The sequence below is a fragment of the Akebia trifoliata genome, chromosome 1 (assembly GCF_017979445.1).
Source record: "Akebia trifoliata isolate Shusen 1 chromosome 1, ASM1797944v1, whole genome shotgun sequence".
In the NCBI taxonomy this organism is placed as follows: Eukaryota; Viridiplantae; Streptophyta; class Magnoliopsida; order Ranunculales; family Lardizabalaceae; genus Akebia; species Akebia trifoliata.
In genome coordinates this window covers 33,480,293-33,492,753 of record NC_141375.1, presented here as the reverse complement: position 1 = coordinate 33,492,753, position 12,461 = coordinate 33,480,293, and the positions used below count along the sequence as shown (strand labels likewise).

At 33.0% G+C, this 12,461-nt stretch overlaps 1 protein-coding gene across 4 annotated transcripts; it reads left to right on the top strand.

The window, feature by feature from the left end:
- The first annotated feature begins 303 nt into the window (after nucleotides 1-303).
- Nucleotides 304-12,099, top strand: LOC147411946 (protein ANTI-SILENCING 1-like). 4 transcript variants are annotated; one of them, XM_086454399.1, is made up of 13 exons: nucleotides 304-436; nucleotides 4,738-5,112; nucleotides 6,424-6,592; nucleotides 6,729-6,869; nucleotides 6,995-7,500; nucleotides 8,257-8,280; nucleotides 9,139-9,231; nucleotides 10,184-10,262; nucleotides 10,409-10,499; nucleotides 10,780-10,891; nucleotides 10,990-11,106; nucleotides 11,211-11,286; nucleotides 11,765-12,099. In XM_086454399.1, the coding sequence occupies exons 1-12, from the start codon at nucleotides 374-376 to the stop codon at nucleotides 11,259-11,261; spliced, it is 1,821 nt and encodes a 606-aa protein (XP_086310525.1). In that variant the 5' UTR covers nucleotides 304-373; the 3' UTR covers nucleotides 11,262-11,286; nucleotides 11,765-12,099. The 4 variants fall into 4 exon arrangements, 3 of the variants coding, with proteins under 3 accessions (XP_086310525.1, XP_086310520.1, XP_086310532.1); XM_086454394.1 differs by having other exon boundaries at nucleotides 11,762-12,098; XM_086454406.1 differs by lacking the exon at nucleotides 304-436 and adding an exon at nucleotides 544-4,348 and having other exon boundaries at nucleotides 11,762-12,098.
- Nucleotides 12,100-12,461: the final 362 nt, after the last annotated feature.

Sequence of the window (12,461 nt, the reverse complement as noted above, 5' to 3'; positions counted from 1 at the left end):
TTTAGGATATAGATCCTGTACTCTAACGAGCTCGGTCTATATCCAACTCCTGATTATAATCTATAACAGATGGCACAAAAATTTTGATGAATAAAAGTTTTCATCAACATAGATCAAACACAGGCCTGATTGATGATTTATAGTCATATCCATCAGAAGGTCTAGTGGGCCCAACTGAATTAGGAAACAAATTCAAAAGTTTTGTAACTAACTAACTCCTATAAGCACAAGATCCAATCTCTTTTATTAATAAAACAAAAAAATTATTCGTCTTAGATCCTAGTTGTCTTCTCTGGTTCTCATTTCTGGAAGGAAAGCGACAGAAAACCAACAATGAGTCCAAGTGAGTGTAGGGTTTAGGGTCCCACAAAACATGCGCATTTTAGCACAGAGACATAGAAGACCATGGCATAGACAAAGCAGTAGTAGACATCTGGTTTGTGATTCTCTATGAATATTTTGCTCTTTTGAGCTCCATTTATATTTTATTCATCTATGTAGACTATGTTCATTGTTTCTTTTTCTCCTTTTTTGTTTTTGTTTGTTTGTTTGTGTGTGATTCTCTTTGAATATTTTGTTCTTAGGCTCCATTCATATTTTGTGCAACTATGTTCATTTTTTTATAATGGATATTCTGGTCTTTTAGGCTACATTCATACTTTGTTCAACTCTGTTCATTTATTTTATTTGAAGGAAAAGTTCCTAAACCCTTGTATTCCAGGGTTCGAATCAAACACACATTTTTTTGAAGATTGAGGGACATGGCCATTGGCCTTTGTTGTCCCCATAAATTTGATTGCTAGTTAGATGTGAATGCTTTTATGAGCAAGTGTGAGTTGAGGTTTTTTATTTATCACCCATCACTGTCAATATAACAAAATCGTTTAATATCTTTGTTTTGTGCATTTCGGGGTAAAGATATGTGAAATTTATTATTTGAGAACTTGCTAAGTAGGAATTTAACCATGTTATTAATATTTTTTAGTTTCATGTGTTATCTAAAATCATGAAACAACCAATCTATAAGGATTTGATATGGACCTGACACAAAGTAGGAAAAAAAAAAGGATCAAAACATATGTATTGGATCCATAAATGATCTTATTGAAGATATGGTTCATGATAAAGTTGGATGGTGAAATATAATTAATAAATAGACCAGGCTCGAGATCTGACTAGCATGACCGAAGGAAAAAAAATCACAACTTAATATTATCACAAATAAGAAAGTGTTAACTTACGCAAGCTGAATTATCCAATGAAGAAAAAAGAGCTTAAAAACCTTAAATTCTCGACAATAGACTCTTAACATATAACTATAATATATTAATGCTTCAGGGTGATGAGGTGGCATAAATGTTTTCAGATAAGTGCTCTTGCTTTAGATTTTGCCTAAATTAAGTTTGCGGTCATTCGATCCTTATGGAGCCAAGGAGATATGTAAGGAAGTTAGAGTGAGGGGGAAGAGGTAGTAAACAAATGGGCAGTGATGGTAGTGGATATCAAGAATCCCCTTAGCTATCACCAGGATCTCTATTGGAGCCATTGTTTGCTAGGGTGATCAATCAACAAATGAAACTTTCATATATATATATAGTTCTGAAAAATAATCGACGAATACTCTTGGAAACTTGAGAAGGTCTCCCTTGCCCATCCTTGATTGCATAGACACCATCGAGAAGCGGTTTGGCGGACATCTTGTATGCGTTTCTCATGGCCTTCCAAACTTTCATCTCACTATTGTTTTTTGTGTATATTTTTTATGATCTAAAACTGAAAATATTTCACTTAATGTGGAAATAAATACAACCCGCATTGAAATGATGGAAATGTTGAGAATTTATTGAAACAATCGGAAATGATGCAACAAAACAAACTTTTAAACACACTCACAAGTCATTAGAATAAGCAACTGTATGTAGAGTGAAAATGAAAATTAGAATAACAATATCACACTAACTACACAAGTGGTTGGCATGTAGTAGTCCTTTAAAGGTATATTTATCTATATAATTAATTTTAAAGATTATTTTAAAAATTCCATATAAATATTCTAGTATTATAACATGTGCCATTTAATGTTGATGCAAAGATATTTTTGTAATGTGAAAAATTAATTAATGTAGATTTGGCATCAACAACACTCACACTTTTTTTTCCATTAAAATAATAAAGATATTATATAACTTGGGGGTATTTTTGTAATTTGAAAATTTTATTTAATGTGGATTTGGTGTTATCATGTGCATATGAGAGCATGATGGCCTAGTACAACTATATTTTACATGAAAATTAGAATAACAATATCACATTAACTACACAAGTGGGTGGCATGTAGTAGTCCTTTAAAGGTATATTTATTTATATAATTAATTTTAAAGATTATTTTAAAAACTCCATATAATTATTCTAGTATTATAACATGTGCCATTTAATGTTAATGCAAAGATATTTTTGTAATGTGAAAAATTAATTAATGTATATTTGGCATCAACAACACTCACCCTTTTTTCCATTAAAATACAAAAGATATTAAATAATGTGGGGGTATTTTTTGAAATTTAAATATTTTTTATTTAATTTGGATTTGGTGTCAATATTGCTCTCCTTTCTCTCATTATAATATTAAAGATTTAATTTAATTTTGGGGCTTTTTGGTTAACATGTGACATTTAATATAATGCAAGGGCATTTTTGTAATTTGAGAAATTAATTAATTTGGATTTGGTGTCAATAACAACTCATCTTTCTCGTATTATAATAGTAAATATTTAGTTTAAATGTGGGCGTACTTTTGGAATTTAAAGTTTTGGTGTTGACAATACTCCACCTTCTCTCATTATAGTAGTAATGATTTGGCATCAACAATGGTCACCTTCTGTCACATATTAAAGATTTAATGTAATGCGTGCGTGTGGGGGTTTGGGGGGCATTTTTTGAATTTAAGACTTTGGTATGGAGAGTACCAAAGCATTGTAAAGCATTTTCTGAAATGAACAAACTATTAAGTATTACATTCATACATTATTTTTTACTTTTTAATTATGTATGAATAAATAACTAATATATCCAACTAATTAGAACATGAATGATTGTGTATCATGGTTTCAAAACTCGTCCGAGACCAAGATGTATCGTTCGAGTCGTCTCAGTATCAGGCATGAACAAGACGGACGGACAAGTCAATTTTTCGAACGAGATTTAATGCCCCACGTTCATTTTTCAAATTTTTGGACGAGATGACTTAAACGTATCGGAAAACTCGCCCGAGACGACTCGGTATTTGGCATGGACGGGACAAGACGCAAAACTGAGTTTTAAAACCATGAATGTATATGTTTGCTTATAAGAAGTGTTAAGGTGCTTAACATACATAAAATTAAGATTATATAATAAATGAATGTTACGTGTAATTTACAAGTCCTCTATATGAGCAATTTATTTTGCAAATTATATAAATTTTATAAATTTTATCAATATCTTTAGAATATTTCTTCAAAAAAGAATGTCAGTTGGATGGTACTATTTATCGAAATATTTCCACTGAAATCTTGCATTATTATGCATTAAAATTGATTATTTTAATCAAAATTTACTATTCGCCCAAATATTTTGCGAGATGAGTAGGATTTCCTGGGAAATATCATGCACAAGGAAAATATAAGTTATATTTCACGTCTGTCTTTTTGGAAATGGAAATTCTTTTTTCTGGAAATATGTCAATACAATGGTACATTGTAATGGATCTGTTGATTAATGGAAGAGTTGTTAAACATTTGTGTTTGTTCCTTGGGCTAATGCTTCCAGTGTTTGGCTCATTTATTGCAAAACAGAGAGGATATCTTGGTTCATATGAGAGATGATGCATAATATGTCTTCCAATGGCTTAGGTATCTTCCTTGTTACCACTGTGCAGCATCCTCAAGTACACATGCGGGAAGGGCACATGTGGAGTGTACTTCTAACTTGGCTAAGTTGGTAAGACATGTGGAATGTTGTTCCCATGTCCTAGGTTCAAACTCCCTTGAACCCATCTTCACCTTGCTAACCATTAACCCTTTACCCATAAAAATAAGTACTTACTCTTTGGGCATTTTTTTTGAGAGGTCATCTTGTGGATACCTTCACGTGATGGTTAGGGGTGGTGCCTCTTCTTGTGGCCTTTTGAACCTTCGTTCCTTTAAGCATCTTCCCAGTTGGCGATTGGTATCTCAACTGTGTCAAAGGACCTTAGCGGCTGTGTCTTTGGGATGAGGCGGATGATACTATGTTGACTTATTGTTGTGGTCTAATTGGCATTGGTCGGGGTACCATAATTGGTGATCAGGTGTAATTCCCTTGCTATTAGGTAATGCAAACTTAGGGCACTATCCACAATAACTTAATGAAGTTCACATGACCCACCCTTATTGTAAAAATCCCCTTATTGAGGGTAAAAAAACTAATTGATTTTAGCTTCAAATCCAACTTTATCTTCATGCAGCAACCCCGCTGAAGTTCTTTGATTTCTTGGACTGCGCACTAGTATTTTAAAATCATGCTCTGTATCATCTACTATCCCAGTCATGTACTTGGATTGGTCATGTAGTTTAGTTGGTTGTAGCTCACACATCTATATTTTCAATTTTTGCAGTTTGATCATTATAAGCATTATATTGATGATTGAATTTTAGAAATTAAGATCCTTTTTTGTTGTTTCCTCCATACTATATTTTGTTTAATGTTTTTTATATATAGGTTATCGGAGATAATCGTGTTGAGTCTCGATTCCAAGATGCACAAGCTATGTCTGATCCTAAAGTTGAATGGGGTAGAAAGAAAGGAGTTGGTGGGCCAAAGAAAGATGTCCAATTTTATGAGTCATTTACTTACGATGGTGTAGAATATTTTCTTTACGATAATGTTTATCTTTATGTTGAGGAAGAACCTGAGCCTTATATAGGTAAGCTTGTGAAAATATGGGAGAGTCCGAATAAAAAAAACAGAGTGAAGGTAGTGTGGTTTTTTCGGCCTGTTGAACTACTAAATTGGCTGGGAGATGATGTTCCACTCAAGAATGAGATATTTTTAGCTTCTGGTAAAGGTGTAGGCCTTGCCAACATTAATCCTCTGGTAAATTGGATTGACAATCTTTATGTTCATTTTTGTGATAATATTCCACAAATGTAGTTTACCTCGAATAAGGTATTTAGTTTCGGTTTTGATGTCTATCTCAGCTAACATAGAAATATCTTGTTCAAGGTAGAAATGAAAATTCTTGTAAGTCATCAATCTACTATAGGATTTTGTTGATGAAATTTTACCTGTCAAAAATAAAAAAAATTCATATGGAGGGTGGAAATGAAGATCAATAGGATACTGTTACACATGGGCATGAGTATTTGAAAGGCCACAGCCAAAAAAAAGATATATTTTACATGGAAATGTGATAAATAATGTCATATTAACTAAGTACGCTTTAATATGCAAAATGCTTGCGTAAATAAATAAATTATTACATATTATATTCACTTGTATTGTATTTTAGATATGTGTGAATAAATTACTAATATATCCAACTTTTTAGTATATGGACGCTTGTGTGTGATTTTTATAAAATTTTCAACAGTTTTTGAATAATTTTCAAGAAAGAATAATTTGATTGAATTTTACTTTATCGAAATATTTCACTTGCAATCTTGCATTTTTATACCTAAGTTTTGATTATCTCGGTCAAAGTTTGTTGTTCATCAAAATATATTGGGAAACAAATAGTGATTTCCACTGAAATATATACAAAAAAGAAACGGTCGTTAAATTTTGTGTCATGCCTTTTCGAAATGGAATTATTTCATGGAAATATGTTGAAATTGAATATTATGTTTTGAATGTTGTATCAAAGTATGCTAGTGCATCTAATTGTGCCACAATGTGTAACCCATGCTTCTCGTATGTTTCAAGAGTATAGTTGCGGATGGTAAAATATTGTAGAAAAAAAAAAAGGCGGGGATAATTGAGAAAAAAATGATTACTTTTTTGAGCTATTTGATGGACCAGCAATGAATGATTGGACTGAGGATTCGGTGTTGTATGGGAGGATGTGTTGAAATCGTTGTAGCACAACATCCTGTGTAAGATATTATTTTGTTTGTGTTTTACCAAAAAAGAGGTATATTGTGTTCATGTTTTTAATAAATAGTCATTGTGTTTGTGTATTTGGGTATTACTCAAAATGGTATCTAGGGAAATTAGTTAGCATCCTGGCATTGTTGAAAGAATTCTTAATGCACTTAAGACTAACACTCGAACAAAACCAAGCCATATGATTTTTTCTTATCTAGTCAAGGAAAACCTAGTCTTGTCTACACAACTTCATAATTAGTTCTATTATAAGGGTTTTTTATTTTATTTTTTTATATATTTATAATCTAATCATTTAATCAGGAAGTGCTTGTTGGCAAATGCAATGTCATCTGTACATCAAAGGACGAGAGAAATCCTCAACCTTCCGAAGAAGAAGTGAGAATGGCTGACTACATTTTTTATCGTACATTTGACGTTGGAACATTCGCAATTTCTGATAAAATAGAGGAAAAAATAGATGGGATTGATGGTGGGTTATCTGTTTTTTTTAGTCCCTTATTTTTTAAGTAGTATATCTTCCTTGATTGCTAGGTAGCTCCAGTGGTTCTGATTTCTATAATGGATGTTATTTAATGCTATTTTAAAATATATTGCATGCATCGCAGCCAAGTACTTTTTGAACAGGAAACAAGATCAAAAGCCTGTGCCTATTCCTAAGCTCGACACAATTCGGAAAGACAAGACTGTGAAATCAGATTTATCTACTAACTTAGACTCTGCAGTGGCAGTGAGCAATGTAGTTAAAGGTAATTCTTTTCTTTTCCTTTTTTTTTTCAATTGGAACCCGATGGTAATTTCGAAGAAGTTCTTTTAGCATACTTGACATTTAAATTCAATCCATAAGTTGAAGAGAAATGTGTTTCTGTCACAGCTGTGGAATTAAGGAAAACCGCAGATAGTGATGATGCAGAGGGTTGTTTTTTGGGTGAGAAGACTCTATCATTGCCCAAACGTGCCTTTGATAAGGTTGGGGTTAAGGCTGGCAAAGTTCCCATCACCCAAGTTGAAGATAAAGCTAAACTGAAGAAACAGAGGCTTCTTGGTGATTCAGCTAGACCTCCAGAGGAACTGAAGCCCAATGTTTCTCCATTAGGTCTTGGGAAGGAAAGTGGTACCAATATAATACGTAAGCTAAGAATTAGTTCCAATGATGATGTTGGAAAGTCTTCTGGATCTCCTAGAAGAACATCTGAATATAGGGTAAAAACTAGACCTGTTAATGATTTTGATGGAGATGATGGGGGCCTGTCAAAGAAGTTGAATCCTGGTGAAAAGGCAACCAAGCTTTCTGATAAAGCGGGTCTTAAACTGGCTCCGGAGAAAGGCATCAAATCTGATCGACAAGTATTGGAGGTCACCCGCAAGCCTGTTAATGTTGTAAGTTGTAATTTAATCCACCCCACTTCCTTTATCTTCACCCAAAATATTTACATTCTAACAAGTCTCAACACGAAATGTCATTTATGGTTTCTTTTGTATAATTGCAGTGGAAATCACAATTCATTTCGCATAATATTCTGATGAATAGTGATATTGAAATTTTAGGTATTGTTGCAAGATTTCAGTGAAAATATTTCGATGAACAGTAAAAGTCATTCAAAAAATTCTTTTTGAAAAAATTATTTCAAAATATTTACAATTTTCAAAAAATAACAAAAACTATAAATTTCATTTTGAAAGAACTTGTTACACATGATAATCATTTATTATGATCAGTTAGGATCTATATATGCTATCTTATTTGATGTATTATAGGCATATTAGCATTTCATAGAAGCATACACTTACAATTGTCTATGTTCTAATTTCTTGGATATTTTTGTAGTTTATTCAATACATATTCATAAAAAAATAAAGATGCATAATAATGCATGAATCTAGTACATAATATTTTGTTCATTTATGCATGTGTTTTTAATGTGACATTATTATTCTCATTTCCATGCCGACTATAGTCATTTCTGTTATTAGTTCTGCAACATTTTCATAAAATTGTTTTAATTTTCACATTGATTGTAATAGTTATACCATTTTCAGACGTATCGAAATTATATTGTTTCTTTTCAACTTACAAGTTTTGTTTATGGTGATCATAATTGTTCTTTTTTTTATTTTGTCCTTTTGTATTCACAGGATAGAAGCAAATGGTTCAAAATTGTAAGTGGTCATTTCTTAAACCTTCTAAAGTCGTCTCTTTTTAGTGTATTCTTTGAACTTTAATCTCACTAACCAGCAATGAGGTAATTTGAGTTCTTAAATTGAAAATAAATTTCAAAGTTTTAAGCACATAAGGGCAAAGTTATCATTATATATGCCTTATCCCAAATATTGGGGTCGTCGGAAAAATAATTGCACCGTTCAACTTCTTCTTGAGCCATATCTTTTGTCAAGGCATATGCTTTTATATCTGTTCACAATCTCCATCTATGTCATTTTCAGCCCTCTCACTTTTTTAGAGCCTTTGACTTACGCCAAAGCTCCCCTTCTAGCCGGTGCTGATAGTGGTCTTTGTTGTACATGCCCAAACTATTTCAATTGACTTTTCTTTATTTTATGTCCTACTAAGGTTATTCATAACTTCCCCTAATTGTATTTATTTCTAGTTTTGTCTGTGTTACCACTCATCCATCTCTACATTGTCATCTTTGTTAAGATCATTCTATGACCACATTTTCTCGTGACTGCCTAACATTCAGCTCCATAATGTCTTAGGTGGTTTTAATGTTATCTTGTAAAATTTTCCCTTCAGTTTGGTCAGTGCACTTAGATCACATAATACTCTTAAAGTAATCATCCACTCTATCCACTCAACATTAATTTTGTCCGTCACATTGTCACCAATTTCTGTATCGTTATATATATTGAAAAAATATATGAAGAATCTCTCTCTCTCTTGGTTTGGTGAAAAGAAAATAAATCCATTATTTCATATTGAAAAAATGAGAAATTTATAGTGGGTAAGAGAATGTTATCACCATTGTTGTTTGTTTAGTTATCTAATGATCTTATTTTCAGCCATGGGAGTCTAGAATGAAGGAAGCTTATGAGAAAGGAACCCTTGTCCTACTCCAAAATTTGGATCCATCCTACACATCTACAGAAGTTGAGGTAGATTTGATACTCCTTCACGGTTATTGTGTTTAGAGGCTAATGGAAACCATTTTAGATTAGAATGAAGAATTGATTTATCTTCTAGTTTTGTGAAGTTGATATTTCAGCTCTATGGCTGGTGTGTCCGCTAATTGATCACTTTTCCAATATTCTGATAAAGCTTAAGTGCCAAATTTTATTTTGATTGATAAGCTACTCAATTTGAAATCTACATAATGATAGAAAACAAGACTTTATCCTTGAAAATTTTCAAAATATTTGTGCTGTTTTAACCTTTTGAAACCCTGAAAATTTATTTGCTTTCTTGTGGGATTCTAGTATATTCATTACTGACTTTACAATTTGCTTACCCTATGACTTGTGAGTTGTTCTTTGGCGTTCGTCTCCAAAATTGATTTGCTTTCTTGCGGGTTTTTCTTGCCATTGTTTCCTATCATCTCTGTTAAGATATCTGAGTTTTTCAATTTTTTTCACCTAACACATACCTCGAGACCAGGCTTCAAACATGGGCATGTTAACTTAAGTCGAATAAAATGATGAGCAGAAAAAGTGGGTCAAGCACGGCCCGACTTGCTAATTCACACCCAAACATGTGATGGAAGGTGGTAGCATTGGAGTGTCTTGAAAGGGCAGACGTAGCTTTGCATCCAAAAATGGAAAGCTTACGTATTTCAAATAAAGAAGAACCTCCTTTCATATCTTAAACCCTTGAAAATTGTTATAAGAGTTTGCCTTGTTAAATTGACTAGGCTTCATTCTGAGTCAAATTAAGATTTTAACTAAAACCTTCTTGTGGGAGGGGTTATCTTTTAGGCCTCTACCTTCGCAACCTACAATGAGACTAAATGACTTAACAAACCTCGTTTCATGATTTGATAGCATCTTTATATTTTACAGTGCACTCCAGTGGTCTTGTTTTACTTTTTAATTTTTCTTCATTTAATTTCAGGAAATAGTCTGGCTTGCTTTTCGGGAAAAGTGCACTGCAAAGCTGATAGAGCGGACTGCATTTTCTAGTCCACACAATGGTAAATCATCTAGCCTTTTTTTTTTTTATCTTTCTTTCTTTCTTTCAGAAAGTTATTTTTCTTTGTCTGTGTATGCTTCAGTTCTATCCATGCATGTGTAATGAAAATTCAAATACACAAGTAGGATAATGATCATGTTTTTCTAGGTCAATCTTTCGTGATTTTCAAATCAAGAGAAGTAGCGGAGCTAGCAATTGAGAAATTACATAATGGATGTCTGATGCTACCAAATGGAAGGTATTCATGCTTGCATAATACATATAGGACTCCCTAGAACTATATCCCCTCTCCTCCCCCCCACCACACACACACACAAAAATCAACTTCTGGATTCTGCAGGAGGCCGGAAGCTCGGCCATCACAAAACACCCCACAAATGCAACCCAATTGAACTGGACTGACTTGATTTTTACCACTCAATTTTGCTATACTTGAGACACGTTAATGATGTATTTAATGCAGCTAGCTTTACTTGAGACTTGTTAATTGTGTATTTGAGGCTTTGCTTTATTTCCAGACCCCTGGTTGCTCAAAAAGGAAATCCAAAGGTAGGCCTTATGTTACCAACCAAATTTGTCGGCCATCTGTCCATTGACAAAAGCAAACCCCAAAAGCAACGACCAGACATGGTGATATACAATGCTCTTTTCTCATCTCTTGCTTCTTTGTATACCATTTTTTTCCCCCTTGGTGTTCTATTCTTAAACTTACTGCTTCAATTTTTTAGAGAAATGCAGTGTCCACATCACACTTTCCCCAGCCAAACACTTTAGAATATGGAATGGCTTTAGAATGGTGTCTACTACATAAGCAGTCTGAACTCTGGTGGGAGGCCTTATATGAGGTGATCTTAGAAGAGCTCTAGATCTCTTCCTTTTCCTTTTTGATACATAAGCATTAGTTTCTATTCTCTTGGTGTCTGATATTTTTTTTTTACCATCTTTGTAGAAACATGGGAAGGAACTGGATGACCTCAAGGGCCAGCTCTTTAAAGAATAACTGAAAATATCAGTCTTTTGTTTTGGTAAGCCTTCTCCACAGAAACGGACTTAACTGATTTTTTTTTCTTTACCTTTTTGTCTCAGAATGTGCAAGAAAATCCGTGGGAAAATGGTCTCTTTGCAGGTGTATGATTATGCATTTTCACGGGAAATTAATTTTCTTGAAATTATTTTCCTGTCTTAGTTGAAGAATATTTTCCTACCCAACCCGTTGGGAAAATAATTTTCTTGTCATGCCTAATTTATTATCTCTCGATTACTTTCTTCCCTCTTTTTTTTTTTGAAAAGTATAATATATAATTACTTTCTTCCCTCTTACCCTCCAAAAAAAAAAATATGAATTAAACAAATTCTCTGTGTTACATTTTACTACCTTAAATTAAAAATCAACCAACATTTTGAAGAAATCCATTTTCAGAAATTGATTTTTCTGGGTGTATCTTCATCCTTTAAATTATAAACTATGTCTACTAATATCATGACTTTCATGTTTTTCAGGAGTGTTTTGGGAAGGACAGAAGAGGTAGGATATTAGTTAGAGATTACACAAGATGAAATAGAGATGTATGTTACAGGTCCCCATTTTTGCTAACATATTGGGTACCAATAGAAATACATGTGGATAATACTGACAACAAAATGAAATAGAGAAAATATCAGTTTGTCTATATGTAGTATGTTTTAGTCATTTTGGAAAAAAATGAAACAAAAAAGAAAAAAATGTAACCCTCAATATTTCTTGATATGGTGGTTTATAGAACTTTATCCATCATACAAATGCTCTATAATTTTTTATTTACAACTTCGCCCTATGAATGGTTTCAGAATTTTCTTATTTTGTAATTCACTTCAATAATTTTCCAGTCATACATGCATGGTACCAGTGTTTTTGTGGAAAATGTTATTGACCTACAGTTATGTGATCCTTGGGATTTGTGCTAGTCTTGAAGACCGTTTGATGTATGGACCTAAAGATGTTTGCCAACGCCTCAAATAAAACGGGCTGATAGATAATTACAATATAGTGATTTGGAATTTGACTCACAATTTTGCCCCTTGTGTCTTATATGGTTCTGGCTCATTCTGTGTTGGAGCACTGCATGTATTGCCGCTTTCATGAAGTACTCATTTTATAATATCAACAACTAGGCTTCACACAAGAACATAGAAGCTCCAAGAATTCCTCTCGTGTCACTAG